Genomic DNA, 19,866 nt, shown 5'->3' on the forward strand with positions numbered 1-19,866 from the left:
CTGGTTGTGACACTGACTAACTCAGCTCCAAAAGGAAAGTTGACATTAGCAATGGTTAAAGAGAGCATGTTGAAAGGAAAGAAGTCAGAAGAAGAGAGTGAGGTTTGACTAATGCCTCCTCCCAGTCAGAAGCAGTGATAAAGAAACTGCTGCTATTGTTTATGAAGATGTTCTTATCACATATGATGAAAATTATGTGAATCTTGTCTGTGATGATTCCACTTGGATTATGGACTCTGGTGCCTCATGTCATGTCACTCCGAGGCGTAAATTTTTCACTTCCTATACTGCTGGAAATTTTGGCAAGATCAAATTGGGAGATAAAGGAGTGTGTGATATCATTGGTATGGGTGATATGTGGCTTGAAACCAACATGGGATGCAAGTTGCAGTTAAAGAATGTTAGGCATGCGCCAGATATGCGGTTCAATCTCATTTCAGTGAAGGTATTGGATCAAGAGGGATATTGCACTTCCTTTGGTAGTGGAAAATGCAAGATTACCAAAGGGGCTCTCATTGTTGCTAGAGAAGACAATAGTCTTACTACTCTCTACTGGTTGCAAGCAAAGTTGTGCAAAGAAGATGTGAATGTAGCTGATGATTCCTCTTCTGATTTGTGGCATATACGTCTTGGTCACTTGAGCGAGAAAGGACTAAGCGTCTTGGCCAAGAAGCACTCACTTCTAGTGAAAGGTACAACTTTAAATACTTGCACTCATTGTTTTGTTGGAAAGCATGCTAGAGTATCATTTTATAATTCTGGACCTCATAGGAGATCACATGTTCTAGATTTAGTTCACACTGATATTAGCACTATGGATGCTAAGACACTAGGTGGTGCATCATATTTTGTTACTTTTATTGATGATTATTCTCGAAAAGTGTGGGCTTTTGTTTTGAAATCTAAAGACCAGGTGCTCGGAATCTTCAAACACTTTCATGCAAGTGTTGAAAGAGAAACAGGAAGGAAATTGAAATGTGTTCGAGCAGATAATGGTGGTGAATACAGGGGTCCGTTTGAAGAGTATTGTAAAGGACATGGGATTAAGCTTGAGAAGACGGTTCCTAAGACTCCTCAACATAATAGAGTTGCTGAGAGAATGAATCGCACTATCAATGATAGAGTCAGGTGTATGCTCTCTCATGCAAAGTTGCCTAAATCCTTTTGGGGTGAAGCGACAAGGACTGTAGTAGATTTGATCAACCTTTCTCCTTCAGTTCCACTTAATGGTGATGTTCCAGAGAAAGTTTGGAGAGGGAAAGATGTCTCCTATAGTCACTTGCGAGTGTTTGGCTGCATGGCTTTTGTTCACATTCCAAGAGATGAAAGGTCTAAACTTGATGGGAAGTCAAAGCAGTGTATCTTCATGGGTTATGGTCACGAAGACTTTGGTTACAGATTATGGGATCCGGTGAGCAAGAAGATAATTAGAAGCCGAGATGTGATTTTAATTGAAGACCAAACTATTGAAGATCTTGAGAAGACAGATAAGCCAACAGTAACTGTTAGACGTTCTACTGATGATGAACCTGGTCCTTCCACTAGACCTCCTGTTGATGGGGGAGATGTACAAGTTGATAATGATGGCGATGTTTTGCATGATGAACCTGCACCTCAACCTGAGGTGCCAGATGTTGAAGTTCCACCTGAACCACCAGTTGAGCCTGAATTGAGAAGATCTACTAGAAAGCGTCATCCTTCTCAAAAATACTCTCCTCATGAGTATGTGATGAACATTGAGACTGGAGAGCCAAAAAGCTACCAGGAAGCTATGTCTGATGAGCATAAGGAAGATTGGTTGAAGGCCATGCAAGAAGAAATGAAATCCTTGCATGAGAATCATACTTTTGAATTGGTGAAGTTGCCGAAGGGTAAGAGAGCATTCAAGAATAAATGGGTGTTCAAATTGAAAGCGGATGAAAATGTCTCACGGCCAAGGTACAAAACTCGATTGGTTGTGAAAGGCTTTGAGTAAAAGAAAGGTATTGATTTTGAGGAGATTTTCTCTCCAGTTGTGAAGATGTCCTCTATTCGAGTTGTGCTTGGATTGGCAACTAGCTTGAATTTAGAGATTGAGCAGCTTGATGTGAAGACTGCATTCTTTCACGGTGATATAGATAAAGAAATCTATATGGAGCAACCAGAGGGTTTTGAGGTTAAAGGAAAGGAGCACCTTGTATGCAAGTTGAAGAAGAGCTTATATGGGTTGAAGCAAGCGCCAAGGCAGTGGTACACGAAGTTTGATTCCTTTATGGAAAGTCATGGGTATAGTAAGACTTCTTCTGAAAATTGTGTCTATGTTAAGAAATTCTTTGATGGTGATTTTATAATTCTCTTACTTTATATTGATGACATGTTGATTGTTGGTCATGACACTAAGAAGATTGAAAGTCTTAAGAAAGACTTGAACCGATCATTTGCTATGAAGGATTTGGGTCCTGCAAAGAAAATTCTTGGCATGAGTATCACTCGTGACAGGAAGAATGGGAAATTGTGGTTGTCACGGCAGAAGTACATTGAGAAGGTTTTAGAGAGGTTTAGCATGAGTAATTCCAAACCTGTTAGTACTCCACTTGCTAGTCATTTCAAGCTGAGTTTGTAGCAATATCCTACAAGTGAGAAAGAGAAAGCGAAAATGAAGAAGATTCCATTTGCATCTGCAGTTGGCAGTTTGATGTATGCAATGGTTTGCACCAGGCTGGATATTGCTCATGCCGTTGGAGTTGTTAGTCGGTTTCTCTCTAATCCTGGCAAGGAACACTGGCAAGCAGTGAATTGGATTCTCAGATACCTTAATGGTACTTCCAGAGTTTGTTTATGCTTTGGGAGTGGCCAACCTGTGTTGGATGGTTACACAGATGCAGATATGGCTGGGGATCTTGATTCAAGGAAGTCTACTTCTGGATATATGATGACTTTTGCAGGAGGAGCTGTGTTGTGGCAATCTCGACTTCAGAAATGTGTTGCTTTGTCAACTACAGAGGCAGAATACATTGCTGTTGTTGAAGCTTCTAAGGAACTCTTGTGGATGAAGAAATTCCTACAAGAGTTAGGCATCAATCAAGAGAAGTTTGTGTTATTTTGTGACAGTCAGAGTGCTATCCATCTCAGCAAGAATCCGACGTTTCATTCTAGATCGAAGCACATAGAGGTGATGTATCATTGGATACATCAAGCGCTTGAGATGAAGTCATATGCACTTGAGAAGATCCATACTGATGATAATGGTTCAGATATGATGACTAAGAGTTTACCTACAGTAAAGTTTGATTCCTGCAAAGAGAAGGCGGGTTTGGTGGAGCAGCCTATACCCACTTGAGTTGGTGAGGGGGAGATTTGTTGGTGGGTCTCCAACTAAGTAGCGCCCACAACTTTAAAACAAAAAAAAAAAGAAATAAAGTGGCTATTAGCCACGGAAGCACGAGAAAGAGAGAGAGAGATAGAAAGTAAAAGCCTCATTTTTGAATGAGAGAAAAAGGAAGCAGAGCTTCGGCGCAAGGGAGGAGAAGGAAATTTGGGGGAAAAGAGCATGCTAACCTTGATCACATTGACTTGGTAAACTTGCTCCATTTCTTATGAAATTTTAGTATGTTATTCCTGGTGTAGAGATGAACATTAGGATATAACTTATTAGTTGTATTGCCTTCTCTTTTGCCTGATTTGAGATACCCACTTTTGTGGAGGATTTATGTTGATTCCATCAATTTTGATGATGTATTTTGTTGATTGTTGAGATGCCCTAGTGTTACTAGGAAGACTGTGTGTGTACCCATTATTCTGATAGTGGAAGATTTTTCTGGACTAAATCTCGTGGGTTTTTTGTCCCTCTTTTGGGAGTTTTCCCACGTTAAAATTCTGGTGTCTGATTATTTATTTTCTGCCATTATATTTGCTCTTTAGAGTATCTTTGGTGTTGCCCATTTAATTGCACAAGTTGTGGGAAAATTATTTTTGGTACTTCCGCTATTAGACAGGTTCTTGTTTTAAAACCTGTGTTAAGTTTTTCCCAATAACATGTAACTATAATCTGTACTGGTTTGATTTACTATAGGTTTTCTTTTTTTTTTTTTGCTTGTTTCCCCTGCATTATTGTTCTCATCATATTTGTATCCCTTCTTTCCTTGGTAAAGCTTAGAGCTGGAGTACATAAACTAAGCCGCATGTGGGTTATTACTTGAGATTAATCATAATTTCAATTCCATAGCTCATTCTTCACAACCATTGCTCTGCAACCTCACACTCTTGCCACCATTCCCCGAACCAAATTCTGCTTCATTACTGCCGAATCTGTCAGTTGTTAACCTTAATTGTTCTTCCTATTAGGAAAAGGTGTAGGTGATATAAAAATGATGTGCTTCTCACACACAACGCACACATAACATTCGTGATCATATATATATATACTCAAATTAAATATTCCAGCTTATGCTTACATGAGCAAAGTATTAGAGAATTGAACATTCAAGGAATGCAATAACAGTACTAATCTCAAACCAGCTTCTGCCAAGATGATCACAAATACATTAATTTTGGCTAAGACTCTTGTTTTGATCATCCTTATCTCCTTTTGGTTTCTCCAATAATAATTTTTCACCATTTTGTTCTAAATCTTCTCCCTTATTGTTGATTTCGCTAATATTTTCTTCCACAGGTTTATAAGTATAGAATCTAACACAAATTACAAAATAAATTAAATTTAAAACTTGAACCCCACTAACAAGCAAGTAATAATACTCTAATCTACCCCTATTAAGGTTCCTATCAGGCAACCAATTCTTCTCATTTTTGCCACTATACTTATGAACTAATGTCACCAAAAATGTGCCAACATAGCTCCTAATTGCTATAACTATGCAATATATAGCAGTAGCACTACTTCTCATGCTCTCAGGTGATTGATCATAGAGAAATTCAAAGAGTCCAACAGACATAAAAACATCAGCCAAACCATGCAAACAATACTGAGGTACCAACCAAAACACACTTATTGGAATAATAGCAGTTGGATCATCCAACAAGTTATGATGTGAAGCAATTTCTTTTCTTTTGACTTCGACCGGTGCTGAGATAGCTGTGGCCACAATGTTAATCATGAATCCTATTCCCATTCTCTGTATGCATGTGATTCCTGTAGGATTTTTTGTGAAGCGGCGGACGAGGGGGACAAAGAGGACGTCATAGAGAGCTACTCCGGCCATCATGGTTATGACACTGAATACTGACATGTTTGCTGGGGAGATTTGGAATGAGTGAGAGAGGTGGCGGTTCATTGTTCGAGCTTGTTGGATTACAAAGCTTGGAAGATGAGATGAAGCTGTTATGAGCAAGATCCCTGTTGAAGAAATTGGAATGATTCTAATGATGGATTTTAGTTCCTCAACTCTGTGGACAGTGGCCAGTTTCCATAGGTTTGGTGCTGAATTTAGATCTCTAGCTTCTTCTTCTGTCACAATTGCAGCTTTGTCCAACCATCTGTAAATTTCCAAGAGAGATTACTCGTAGATTTCATTTGTATGTAATGTATAATAAAATCTTATTACATATGTTTAGTTATTTATTGTTTCATTAACAATAATGTTTATCTTGACTTAGTGTCTTAAAACCTTTTATAACGTAACTATATTAGTGAATGATAATTTAAAAGAAAAATATCTGGTAACCAAAATTTTTTCATTTTATATGTCTAGTATTTAAGTCAACACTAGTTAATTTCTTTTTTATTTTTCCATTAAAAGTATTCGTCTCTTAGTACTTTCAATATAAAATCTGAAACACTTTTTTTTAGGTATATAACAATAAAAACATAACTCATAAAAGGTAATACTACGATTTGATAAAGAGTGGAGATTATTCTTTTTTTAATCGAAAAAAATAATAAAAATAAAGATATCATGTGCAATGTACAATTTTCTCAAAAAATTTAGTTGCAATCTTCATTCTTTACCCAATTTCAGTCCTCACCAAAAAGATTTCCCTTGTAAAAATCGGTTTGATTATAGACACAAGATATCTTACCATTGGTTTTGGATTTTGTATCAAAATGAGTGGCAAGAGTTGACGTCTAAATCCAAACCCGTTTCGTTACGAATTTTTCTGTCATTATTGCAATACTAACTTAGTAACCAAACTGCACGTATGCACCTACTTGTTCTTTAATTTCAGATTTTTCAATTAAACCAAAAGAACCAAATAGTTATCAATTTGACTTACTTATATTGATCCGTGTGTTGAAGTCTTCCTTCCAATGAAATAGGAGCATCAAGCTCCTTATTTTGGTAGAAAAGGTTAGGATCATTAGGCAAATCTTCTTTCCTCTTCCTTATAGCTGCCACAATCACTTGCACCAAACGAACCAAAGGGCTTCCCTTTGGTTTCACATTCCTATAGAGTGGTGACCCCAACACAAATGCAAGAATAGAAAATAGCATAACAATTGTTGGTATGCCAAATCCCCAACCCCACCCAGTGTTGTCTTGGATGTAAACCACAATGGTTAAAGCAGTTAGAGACGCCAAACCCAAGCCAAAGAAGTACCAATTGAAGATGTTCCATTTTCTAGATTCCACACCTTTTTTGGTCATGTCAAATTGGTCTCCTAAAAATGGCAAAACACAGGGTCTAATGCCACCTGAGCCAAGAGATGTGAGGAGTAGAGACATGTATAGTATCCATTGTTGTGAGGATGTGGCTTCTTGGCAGTTCACTTGTTTTGGACATGGTGGAGGCCGTGTATGTGGAAGTATAGCAGACAGAGTGGTGAAAATCAATCCCTTAGTGAAAACAATATTTAAGGTAAGCGATGACAATGTATGCAAAACAATATTTAAGCTGTAATCTTATGAATAAGAATATACTATCTTAAATATAAATTTATGTCTCATCTACCATTGCAAAATGTAAAATACTCGTAGTATTATATTTGAACTAAAATACACAGCCAACGTTTCTAAAACTAAAATAGCTTAGAATGAGTGCAATGATGAATACAGAAAAGAGAAGTAGTTGATAATAAGATATCGAACCAGTTGATAGATGAGGGAAGCGACAGTGATGGTCCAATACTGACCAGCAAAGGACTCAGCAATGAGAGCACCAAGGAGAGGAGTGAAGCTCGATGTTCCACCAATTATTGTTAGTATGTTGGATGCAGATACCAATGGCATGTTCATCACTTGTGTTAGGTAACTTATCAAGTTACCATTAAATCCCGCCACCGCGAATCTATCGCAAAATTCGTTTGCTGCATCATGTATACCACATAAGCCAATCAAAATTAACATCTTCAATTTTATAAGAAAGTAGTAGCCGGCTTAGTGGCTTACAGAAGATGAAAGGCAATGTTCGGAGGCCTCCTTTTCGCTTTTGTTTTCTGTTGCAGCCACTCTCTTGCTGTTCATCTCTGAAAACTTCATTGTTGTCGTTGCTCTTCTCTATCTCCATTTTCTTCTCTCTTCTTTGTATATGACACTCACTCTTACCTTGTTCTCTTTCCTATATATGTACACACATCTTTTTGAACTAGAATTTAGAGTGATGAGTTCTTTATTTGTTTACCATGTGACTTGATCACTTCTTCCTCACTTAATTAATTTTTGCAAAAAATTAATAAATAGGTCCTTTTGACTTTTTTATTTGCAAACATTTAAGTATTCGAAAATTTAAAAATACATTTAAGTTTTTGACTTTTTCAAAATTTGGACATATCGATTCTTAGTGTTTACTTGGATCTGTCAAACCCAACAAAAAAATTAAACGTGATTCTCGTTGTACTAACGGATGCATACGGAGAGAAAGTTTTCAAAATGAGATAAATTAGACAAAAAAAATTGATGTATCCAAATTTTAAAGAAGTAAGTGACTTAAATGTATTTTTAAGACCAAAAAATCAAAGATCAATTTATCCTTGTTCAAATTCTCCCTTCTCTCTCGGTACTACACTGAAACCAGCTAGACAAACAAATTTAACTAAAACCAATAGTAATGATTAATCGAAGACACTTCCATTTGCGATTTTTCTAATACCACTTACCTTGTTTAATTTTTATATTATCAAATTATGTCTACTCCGTGCATCGTTTCGGAAAACTTGTAGGAAATTGTTTTCTGTCAATATCCAAGAAAATAATATAACAATTCACGGATTTTTAAGGCTTTATTGAATCGTTAAGTCATTTGTTTTACTCTTTTTGTTTGACTTAGTTATCTCATCATAACGTTGCATGTGCATCAAAAAAAATTGTTAGAAAATATAATAATGCAATTTGTATATGCAAAAATATGGATCCGAGCATAGAGTACACACAAGACACAACTAGCTATAAACAAAGGATAAAGACAGCAAAGCAAGTATGTATCTTAGATCCAAGACTCTAAGTCAGTTCCTTGATGTTCAACAAAAACAGGCAGGCTTGTTATTTACAAAAGAAATTAGAAAGTGAAACATTATACATTTTCTTTTTGTAAACAGGGTGTGCACTCGAAACAAATTTCACTCATTTTATTCAACATATATTCACTCATTTACATAGTTATCAAAGTTAAATAGTTAATCGATCTAGTCAAGATACTAAATCATTTAGTTAGTTGTTCACTCGGTAGAAAAGTACTTAAAATCAGAATAGAAGCTTTAGTCTGGGAACACAACTGTGAAACTTAAGGTTTGAGGTTTAAGATTACAAGGCCTAAGTTCTACACTTCTACGGGAGACAGATTTAAAAAGGGCGAGTAGTGGTCTTGGCTTTCCCAAAAATTTAAAGGACAGCGGGGAAGGGGAAGGGAAATGGAATAGGGAAGGGGAGATTTTTTTTTAACAACTGCAAAACGAGAACTTTTGAGTCATTTTCAGTAGTAAGGATGGACGAAAATTAATTTAAAAACTATGAGTTTTGGAAGGTAATTTCAAAAACTAATTTGAATAATTATTAAATTTAAAGATCACTTTGAAGTTCGAGTACAAGTTGAGAAACTACTTTGAGATTTAACTCTAAAAAATACTTTCTTTTCTTCTAAATTTATATCATTAAAAAATATAAAGATATTTTATAAGAATATTGTGTCTTTCACATAATTAATAGTTTATAATTTACTTTCAAACTTTTTAAAATTTTTAAAAGAATTGCTTTTAATTAATAAAATTTGTGATAATTTTTTAACTAAACAATACACTATAAATTATTGATATTTTATAATTTTCTAATATACTATTAATATTGTTATGTTTCTTTTATATAATTATTATGCTAAAAATAAAATTATTAAAAAAATTGTATTTTTTTAATATATATATTGATAAACCTTTTGAAAAACCAACTAGTTATATCTAAATTATTTTTATGAAATAAAAAAAATAAAATAAAAAATAATTAAAATTTCGTCTAAAATTCAACTCTTTTATATTAAAATTTTTTCGATTCGTCCCGATTTCTACCCCATTTGTTCCGATGTGTACATGTGTGGTTCAATGACAAGATCATAATTGGTTTCGGTGTGAACCAATTAGTTTTCAACGAGTTTAATTGTCGTTGACGAGTGATGATTTCAGGCCCAATTATATATTAAATCGGTTAATTAGTCGATTTGGTCTAATTATAATTATATTTATTGTTTAACATATATTTTGTTAATATATTTAGGGATAAAAATGTAGAATTATATTAGCTCAAAATGTCATTTTGGGTTGAGATATGTGATGATTAAAAACATAAAAATGACTTTTTTTTTATGTGTGAACTTAATTTTATTTTTGTTAAAAAAACTGTGAAAAGAAAAAGCAATTTTTTTTTGGTTTGAAATCCACAAAAATAATTAGAGGTTATAAGTGATATAAATAGAACAAATTAAAATTTAAAAAAACAAAAAAACTAAAAGTATTATAAAATTTTGACTAGAGTCTAAATATAATGCTATAACTTGATCAATTTAAAAATGATACACATATATAAAAGAGCGGATCTTCTTTAGCGAAAAAAAAAAATTGACTGTTAAATTTCAACCTTAATAAAATCAACACCTTAACTGTGCTAATTATAATTTTGTTACAAAATTGTATTTCACCTGCAAATTATTTTTGTTTTTATTCAACTCTACTATGCATTTTTTTTTTCTTAGCACCACTTCATCTCTTCCCGCCATTGATTTTGATGTTAATGCAATCATTTTCGACCTTCATTCTTGGCCTTTCTTCAATTATTAGTATCACAATGTAACATTTTAGTTTTTACGATAAAGTCGCTTACGCGAATTTTACATTTTATTTACGTAATATTCATGATAAGTTTTTTTTTTTTTACGATCCTTAAAATAAAATAAATAATAACATAATATTAATATTATGTTATTATTTAATTTTATTTGACAAAAGACGGTCACTTAATATTAAGACCGAGAAATTATAAAAGCTTGACTACTAATATCATTTACATTAATAATTTATCCAACTTTTATTTTAATTAAATATTACCACTTGAGATTATTGTTTGAGTTTTTATCATGTCTAATTACCTTAGTTACCTTCAAAGATATTTAAAAATTAACCTCATTGACTCAGCAGTTTAAAATTGTGACATGCAGCACTTAATGCGCCATGTGTTGCGACACATGCCATTACCCTTAATTAAGTGACACTTATCCCACTAAATCACATCATATAAAAGCAAAATTTTTTCAGTCCTTCCTCAAGAATAGCCAAGACATACATGAGAGAAATGGGAGGATTTTTGTTGATTTCAAACTTTCCGAGCTTGATCTTTTAAGATCCATGACCCCATAAAAATTCTGATCAGATAAGAGTGATTGTATCTTCCTCTACACGGTGACGTGTATTTTATTCGGTGAAATCGCAAAATGGAGCTGACTCTGCCAGGAACACCAGTTCGGCCGAACCAAAGGAGGAGAAAAACCACTAAGTTTTTTATGTTTTTGCTCTGTTTGACCGATCAGAAACCTCCGTTGGTATGTTGTGTGTGTTCTACGCTTCATAGAGGTAGGGTTTGACTTTTTAATCGGTTAAAATTATGAATTAATTGATATATGGTTGGATTATTGTCTGTTGATGTCTGTTGTTCAAATATGTGATTGTTGGCTGTTGAAATTTCAGTTGAATTATTGCTGAAATTGATGTTATTTCTGCCATATTGAGGAATTAGGAACTGAGATGTTGTTGAATAATTGGCTGAAATATGTGTTATATAATAGTATGTAATGGAGTTCGGTCAGTCAGATTTTGATTTGGGATTAATTATAACTAAATGAATATTTTGAAAGGAGGTTTCAAGTAAAAAGGAGTAGAGGTTTGGCTTTTGAGAAAGATTTAATGGATAAAAATTATTTATTTATAAACATATTAATTTTATTAAAATTAATTGAGTTTGATTTGAAGAAAAGAATATAAAATAATTGATTTGCAATAAAGAGTTTAAATTGGAAGACAGTTTTGAAAAAAATATGATTCTAATTGAAAAAAAAAAGTTTTATTTTAAAAACGGAAGAACCGTACCCGATTTACTTATTTTAATGAAGTTTTGTATATTTGAAAATTAGTACAATGTTTTGAATAAATTATAAAGTAACCAGTGAAGAATGAGTCTTTTTTATAGAAGTTCAAAATAATTTCTACAATACATCAACTTAACTAGAGTAACTTGCATAAGATGTCGTTTTAATAAATTTAAGTATATTTATGCACTTTTAGTCATGTGGGCATATTTATGCATTTTTTTAAAAAGTTTTTATAAAGTTTAAGCATAACTCTGAGATATTCGAAAAAGTGATTCTAAAGTTAAATCTCATGACCCATTCTATTCATTTGATTATTTTAGAGAAATTGTGGAATTCTAGATAGGGAATTGTTATATCTTGAAAGGTATTTGATTAAGTGATGAGATAATTGCGTTTAGAAGTGCTACACTAATGACTCTTCTTGTCATCAATTTATTCTGCGATTTGCCAAAGAGCGGTACGAGTGCTATAGCCCAAGAGCTTGCGGGCGCTATAACCTAAGTGTATACCAGGCACTATACCCCGAAGCAATGGCAATGAGAGACAACGTTCGTAAGGATGTAATGTCGGACGCGGGTAAAAAATCGACGGATGAGCTCATTATCTACATTAAGTCTAGACATTCATCATACTTGTTTGCGCATATCTCTTGTGTGTTTTGAAATTGTTCTTGTGGTTGTATGTTATATTGCTGTTTAATTTTCTTTGTTGTTTGCCTATGTTGTTTTGTTGTGGTTGGTTTGATCTGGGACACGTGGCCGTTATATAATAAAAAAATTAACTTGTTTCACCCCTATCCTACTAAGAACTCCACAGTTCTTACCCCCTATCTTCCTACCCTATTTAGATGGAGATGGGTGTTATCTTCTATGAGTTCGAGCAGTCTTATGTGTACGAGGATCCTGTCCTTCACAATTTTTATGTGGTGGTTGCGGAGTCTCGAGTCCGTAAGTACGTAGTTAGAGATCATCCCATTCAGCACCTGTCAGCTTCACCTCTCTTTGATTCTGATGCACCGTATTCTTTTTCGTTGTCGTGGTTACATCCCGATTCTGTTCATCTTCCTTTTGATCACATGCATGGAGATCCTGTTCTAGCACATCAAGATGGTCAGATAGTGTCTGAGTTTGACTTGTCGTCAATGACTACATCGCTAAGTCTCCTCCAGTAGGATTAGATATGTCGATGGAGTCACTTTCTACGTGCTCCTCTGACTCTTTCACCATAGAGGCGAACGAAAATTCTGCCGCAGCGTTTGGTCTGCCTTCAGCAGTTGAGCAAATTTCTCCTTGTGGTACAGCTTCTGCAGGAGACAGAAGTGATGGTAGTCCCCAGAGTAGAGGTCATTGTTATTTCTAACGACGAGGACATTGAGGAGATTGAGATTATGGATCTGACTTCTGAGGACAATGATGATCCTGAGATGAATACAGATATCGTGGACTTGACTTCTAACAGCGACTAGGTAGCGATATCAGTATCCTCTTTTGGCAGCGCTCCGATTTAGTGTTTCTTTTGTTTTAGAATATGACTTTTGTTTTTCAACAGTTTAGGTTAGAAGACTAGGCTAGTTTGGGTGTCAGATTAGTAGCTTCCTATATGGGTCAGACTCTGGAGATGTTTTGAGTTGTATATATGTACGTAACCGTGAAGGAGTAACTAACTTTTTATCTTTTGGGTGTTGTATATTTGTGTGTGTATATATATATATATATATATATATATATATATATATATATATATATATATATATATTATCCTATTTTTGCATCTATTTATCTTCTTAGGTTGCGTAATCTTGCGCTCCTTCTTATTTGCGATTTTCTTTAAAGAAAGTTTTTCATAAAAATCGAGTTTTGTTAACCCGATTACAGGCTTGATATTATTAATAACAATGTCAGTGTAATTTCAAATTTAGTAACACTCGATATTTTGGTATGAGCATGCCATAATGTAAATTGGACGTTACACACAAGACATCATTAAATTGGTCTCTCATACGTGTAATTCCTCTGCATGAATATCCATAATATGAAAGAGAGTATCATAGACTTCTCTATATATTTTGAGAGATTGTAATTTTACCACTTTGTCATACTACTTTCACTATTGTCTAAGTTCTTGTTTAGTTTCATCCATTTTTTTCCCACAAATTTTAGTTGTATTATTTTGTTTCAATTAACTCTGGTACTTAATAGTAGTATCAGAACTTTGAGTTCTTAATCTTACATTGCAAAGGGGTAAGTTAGTGTCAGAACCATGTTAACAAAATTTAAGATCAAGAAATTCAATGAGAATAATTTTTTCCTTTAGAAACTGAAGATCAAACCAATTTTGAGAAAGGAAAATTTCTTAGAAGAAATAAAAGACAGGCCTACCAGCACTCTCGATGACAAGTGAAAAGAGATGGAGAAAACGCTATTGCTAATTTACACTTGCCTAAGGCAGATTTCGTATTATCAAGCATCTCAGAGAACAGATAGCAAAGGAGATTTGGGAGGCACTCACTAAATTATACGAGACAAAGTCACTTCACAATAGGATATTCATAAAAAGGAGGCTCTATACTATTCAAATGAATGAATCTACATTAGTGACAGATCTCATCAACAATCTTAATACCTTATTTTCACAACTGACAGCCATGGAGTGTCAGATTGTATAAAATGAACGTGCTAAATTTTTTCTCTAAAATTTACTAGACCCATATAATCAACTCATCATCAGCATCACAAATAACAATATTGCTGACTAACTTTGATTTGATGATGTTGTTGTCGATATTCTTGAAGAAGAAAGCAGGCGCAAAAATAAAGATTATCAAATGAAAACTTCAAAACAAGTAGAATCTTTGTCGACGATGAGAGGTAGATCAATAAAACGTGGCTCTAGTGGGAGTCAAAGTTGTAGTAGATCAAAGTCTTGAAAGAAGAATCTTACTAGTTAAAATTATGGCAAGAAAGGACATTTGAAGAAAGATTGTTATGAAGAGTGTGGGTATTTTTCATTAAGAAAAAGTCAGATGTGTTTCTAGTATTCAAGGAGTTTAAAGCGTGAACAGAGCTTGAAACTAGGAAGAAAATAAAGTGCTTGAGGATAGACAATGGAAAAGAATATACTAATGGTTTTTATTGCATTTTGCAAGCACGGTGATATTCAAAGGCAATTCACAGTTGCATATACACCTCAACAAAATGGTATTGCAGAGCAAATGAATAGAACTCTTTTAGAAAGAACTCGATCTATGTTGCGGACTACAGGATTAGCCAAGACTTTCCAGCGAAGTAGTTAAAACAGTCTTCTACGTGATTAATTGATCGTCATCAACAACAATTGGGTTGAAAAAGAATTTTTCTACTAGACCTCTAAGAAACCTGTTCTTAGCAATCTGGATCACTGGAAAGGATTCCCTGCTAGACGTTCAAAGAACTTTTCCTTGACAACCTAGATCAAAGAGTGAAAACTAAAAGAACTAACACACATAATTACCTTTTGTTGGATCCTTCAATTTTCTTTATGAAACAAGCAAAGCAAATCACTCACCTCACTTAATCACACAATGGAAAATATGCGTAAAGCAACTGAATATTATTATTCATCAAAAGTTAATTAGAATGAGTCATAAGGAATGTTTAAATAGGCCCATAATAGATCAACCTAAAAGTGGACCAAATCTTTCTAGATATCTAATTTGAAGTTAAATCTCCTAAAATATAAGATAACTTAATTTAAATTAGATTTGATCTTACTGGATTAGATCAGATTGATTTAAATTTAAAATCATTAAAAATACTACTATGCAAATCAAAACTAAATCAAATCTTCTAACATACCTAACAACAAAACAAACTAAACATAGACCTAATAAATTGAAATAAATAAATAGTCATTTCTGACTATAAAAGATTCGGACACTAACAAAACTGATCACAGAAGAACTAAATGAACTTTATACCTATGAAAGATGAATTATGTTCGACAAAAATATCCAATTGTTAAATTTTAGTTGACTATGTTTAAAAAACACGTTAAATTCCAAAATTAACCCTACCACCAATCATTTTCAACCTTCAACCTCGTACTATGCCTTGCTTTGAGCCAACAAAAATTTATCAATGCCATGCTACCAAATATAAAAAAGCTCATCCCAATCAGTCCTGGTCATCAAAACTTAAAAAAGAACACTCATATCAATGCCAATGGTGAACTCTGTGTGATGATAGTACTAACTCACAAGCGCATCCTCCACCATGAAATCCTAAACACAAACCGCCATATCATAAGAACAAGACACCATCAAATTCTGCACGTGCGGCAAAAACCTTACTTTCCTTACTGCATACCCGTTCTTATTCATAACCACAATTAGAACCCTAAAGCTTCTCACATCCCAAACCTTGATGCTCTTATCCATCGAAGCAGTAATAATTATCCACTCATTGTACTTGTTCCAATCGCAAGTTAGCACCTCAAATTCGTGAGGAGGGAACACCATGGTCAACGAAGGTTCACGATCATCTCACATGTGGAGGGTGCAGTTGTTAGAGGTTTACGCCAAGACTCGGCATGGTCGGGGTTCCATATGGTGGAGTAGACGCAGTAGGAGTGTACTTTGAAGGTGCAAAGTGATGAGGGGCGGTTGAGGGTCCAAAGTTTGATAGTATCATTCTAGGAGGAGGTGAGAAAGGAGGCATAGTAGGAGGTTGAAGGTTGAAGATGATTGGTAGTAGGGTTAATTTTGGAATTTAAAGTGTTTTTTTTAAACGGAGTCAATAAAAATTTAACAATTGAATATTTTTGTCGAATATAATTCATCTTTCATGGTAATTAAGTTCATTTAGTTCTTTCGTGGTAAGTTTTGTTAGCGCTCGAATCTTTCATAGTCAGAAATGATTATTTACACAAATTCGAATTTAAATATTAATTTGTGACTCCCAATGAAGAAACTTGAAGAGTATTAGTGGGCTTCTTACTATCCTGACTTTGCTCAATGGATCTTGTCTTTTCTCTCTTATTTAGCAATTGATGTATCTCCTCATGTATGAGTGCTGCTAAGTTTTCAAAACTCTCCATGTATCACAAGGTAAGCCACCCGATTATCCTTTTCTACATATGTTTGCACGTCCTATTTATGTGATGTTCAATATCTAAGAAAGAAACAAAGCTTGACCCCAATCAAGAAAGTGTATTTTCTTAGGCTATACTAACAACGTAAAGGGTATCGTTTGTGGGACCCATTGTCTGCAAAAATTATTGTTAGTAGAGATGTTATATTTGATGAAATTGAGTTGAAAAATAAGCAAAAAATAATAGTAGCACTGAAGAAATAACTATAATATACATACACGATAAGTCTCGAAAAAAGACTCTTCTGAAGCAGAACTAGAGCAGATTGAACAAGGACTAGCTAAAGCTCGCAGAACAACACGTGAAATAAGAAGACCATCATGGCATACCAACTATGTCATGACATTCCATGATTCATATTGTTTTGTTATCGAAAATAGAGAACCATCAACTTTGCAAGAGGCAGTAGAAAGTCTAGATTCTTCTTTACGAATGACAACCATGCAAGAAGAAATAGAAGCACTACGCAAAAAAAAAGGTATTGATTTCAATGAAATATTTTCTCAAAAGAAATAGAAGCACTAGGTCAAAGGAAATCCATTGATGACAAATGAGTCTAAAAAATCAAGCATGACAATCACAACCAAATAGAACGATACCGTGCAAGATTGGTGGTGAAGGATTTGCTCAGTAAAAAGGTATTGATTTCAATGAAATATTTTTTTCAGCAATCAGAATTTCTACAATTAGAGTAGTTCTTTCTATGCATGTTGTACATGAAGAAGAAATATATATGCTTCAACCAGAAGGCTTTGAAGAATCAGAAAAAGAAAACCTGGTTAGCAGCTTAACCAAATTTCTGTACCGCTTAAAGTAGGCTCCGAGATGTTGGTACAAGAGATTTAATTCCTTCATTATTAGCATTAATTACCACAAACTTTAGTCAGACTATTGTACTTATTACAAGAGGTCTAGTAATGATGACTTTATCATTCTGATGTTATACATGGATGACATTGGTGATAAGCCCAAACAAAAGACTGTGTCTAGGAATTGAAGGCGTAGTTGGCTAGGGAGTTTGATATGAAGAATTTGAAACTATCAAACAAGATTTTAGTGATGCGAATTTGCCAAGACAAAAAAGATAGAAAGATTTGGCTATCCAAAGAAAATTACTTGAGGAAGGTCCTGTGATGCTTTAACATGCAAGAATGTAAGCTAATATCTACCCCACTTTTTGTCAATCTTTAATTAACTCCTGAGATGTGTCCTAGCAATGAATCAAGAAGATAGAACTATCTCGAGTACCTATGCATCTGCAATGGGAAGCCTTATATGTGCCATGATTTGTACCAGACCAGATATCGCTCAATCAGTCAGGATGGTTAGTAGGTTCATGGAAAATCTAGGAAAAGAGCACTAGAGTGCTATGAAGAGGATCTTGAGATATATCAACGGAACCTCTAATTGCTTTATGTTTTAGAGGATCTGAATTTACTATCAAAGGTTATGTTGACGCAAACTTTGCCAATGACGTTGACAAAAGAAAGCCCACTATGTATTTACACTTGCAGGAGGTCCAATAAGCTGGTTATCAAAATTATAAGTTGTTGTAGCATTATCAACTACAAAAGCTAAAGCATGTGGCAGCTATGTAATCTTGTAAGAAAACAATTTGGTTGCAAAGGTTAATGGAGGAACTCAGGAACAAATAGAATATGATTTCAATATTTTTTGATAGTCAAAGTATCTTGAACATCTCAAGAATTTCGACCTTTCACTCAAAAATGAAGTACATAAGCATTCAATATTATTTTATGTATGAAGTAGTGGAGGAAGGAAAACTGGATATGTAAAAAATTTACACAATCAACAATCTTGCAGATATTATAACAAAACCAATCAATATTGATAAATTTGGTTGGTGTAGATCTTTTCCTGGTTTATTGAAAATATGAGCAGCATGAATATACCAAAAGAATAATTTCTAGTGTGGGAGATTGTGAGAAGAAGTAAAATTCTTCTTTTTGGTTTGAAGTCACCAAAAATAACTAAAGGTTACAAGTGATACAAGTGGAGCAAGTTAAAGTTTGAATAAAACTAAAGAACATTATAGAATTTTGCCTAGAGTCTAAGTATGATGCTATAACTTGATCAACTTGAAGTAGATAACACACATTGCATATGAAAGTCTAGAATATCTGGTTACTAAGGAAGAAAAAGAAAAATATCAATGATAAATAATAGCTAACCATCACTATTATATGAACAATATAAGATCAAAAATCCATTCTCTCACTTTCATTCTTAATATATTTTGTAATTGGCAGGTTCCAAATTTTCTTCCTTATCGATTTCCCTAATGTCTTCCATGGGCTTATAAGCGTAGAACTAATGAACCATGCACATATTACATAATAAATGAGATGAATAACTTGAATTTCACAACCAAAAAAATAGTTATCCTCCAATCTGCCCTTATATAGAGAGGTTTTTATCAATAACCTAATTATAATCTTTACCATTATACTTATATACCAATGACACCAACATTTTACTAACATAGTTCTCAATTGCAGTAGTTATGCAATAGAGAACAATAGCAGTGCTTCTCATACTTTTAGGTGATTGATCAAACAAAAATTCTAAATGTCCAACAATGGAGAAAATCTCAGCCACCTCATGCAAGCAATATTGTGGTACCAACCAGAAAACACTACTAAGAATAGTTAAATTCAGATGGTCCAATAACTTTTTAATTTCAACTAATGTAGTGACTAAAGTTGCTACAATGTTATCACATAGTCTATGCCTATTTTCTTTAGGCATGTGATTTCAGAAGGGTGTTTCATTAGCCCGTGAACAAAGGGAACAAAGAGGCACTCGTAAAGGACTGTAGCTACCATCATTGTTAGCACACTAAAGATGGACATGCTGGCTAGTGGGATTTGGAAGGCACCAAAAAGGTGGCAGTCTGTCATGCGAGCTTGTTGGATTACAAAGCTGTGCTGATTGGCTGAGCATGCTATGATTAAAATTTCTGATGCCCAAATTGGAAGCATTTTAATGATTGATTTCAACTCTTCTACTCTATGGACAGTGACTAGTTTCCATAAGTTTGGTGTTGTATTTGGATTTCTAGCTTCTTTTTCTGTCACAATTGCTGCCTTATCTAACCATCTACATTATGCAAAAACTTTACCAATCAAATTAATGTTTCTTGTGCTCAAAATGGAAGTCATTAAATTTTGGTAGGTTGTGGAGATATAGTTAATTAATAAAAACTATTCTTGGTCCTTGTTA

General features: G+C 34.1%; 1 protein-coding gene and 2 pseudogenes across 1 annotated transcript; all 3 read right to left on the reverse strand.

Annotated features, from left to right (window-relative positions):
• Window positions 1-4,508: 4,508 nt before the first annotated feature.
• Window positions 4,509-7,440, reverse strand: LOC112805647 (protein NRT1/ PTR FAMILY 3.1-like). Its single transcript, XM_025848001.2, has 4 exons — window positions 7,323-7,440; window positions 7,023-7,240; window positions 6,211-6,770; window positions 4,509-5,472 (listed from the first exon to the last, which is right to left on the reverse strand). The coding sequence occupies exons 1-4, from the start codon at window positions 7,438-7,440 to the stop codon at window positions 4,524-4,526; spliced, it is 1,845 nt and encodes a 614-aa protein (XP_025703786.1). The 3' UTR covers window positions 4,509-4,523.
• An 8,137-nt stretch (window positions 7,441-15,577) lies between these two features.
• Window positions 15,578-16,311, reverse strand: LOC112805648 (uncharacterized; annotated as a pseudogene).
• Window positions 16,312-18,870: 2,559 nt separating this feature from the next.
• On the reverse strand, window positions 18,871-19,625 carry LOC114924132 (protein NRT1/ PTR FAMILY 3.1-like; annotated as a pseudogene).
• Window positions 19,626-19,866: the final 241 nt, after the last annotated feature.

The sequence above is a fragment of the Arachis hypogaea genome, chromosome 6 (genome assembly GCF_003086295.3).
Source record: "Arachis hypogaea cultivar Tifrunner chromosome 6, arahy.Tifrunner.gnm2.J5K5, whole genome shotgun sequence".
Lineage (NCBI taxonomy): Eukaryota > Viridiplantae > Streptophyta > Magnoliopsida > Fabales > Fabaceae > Arachis > Arachis hypogaea.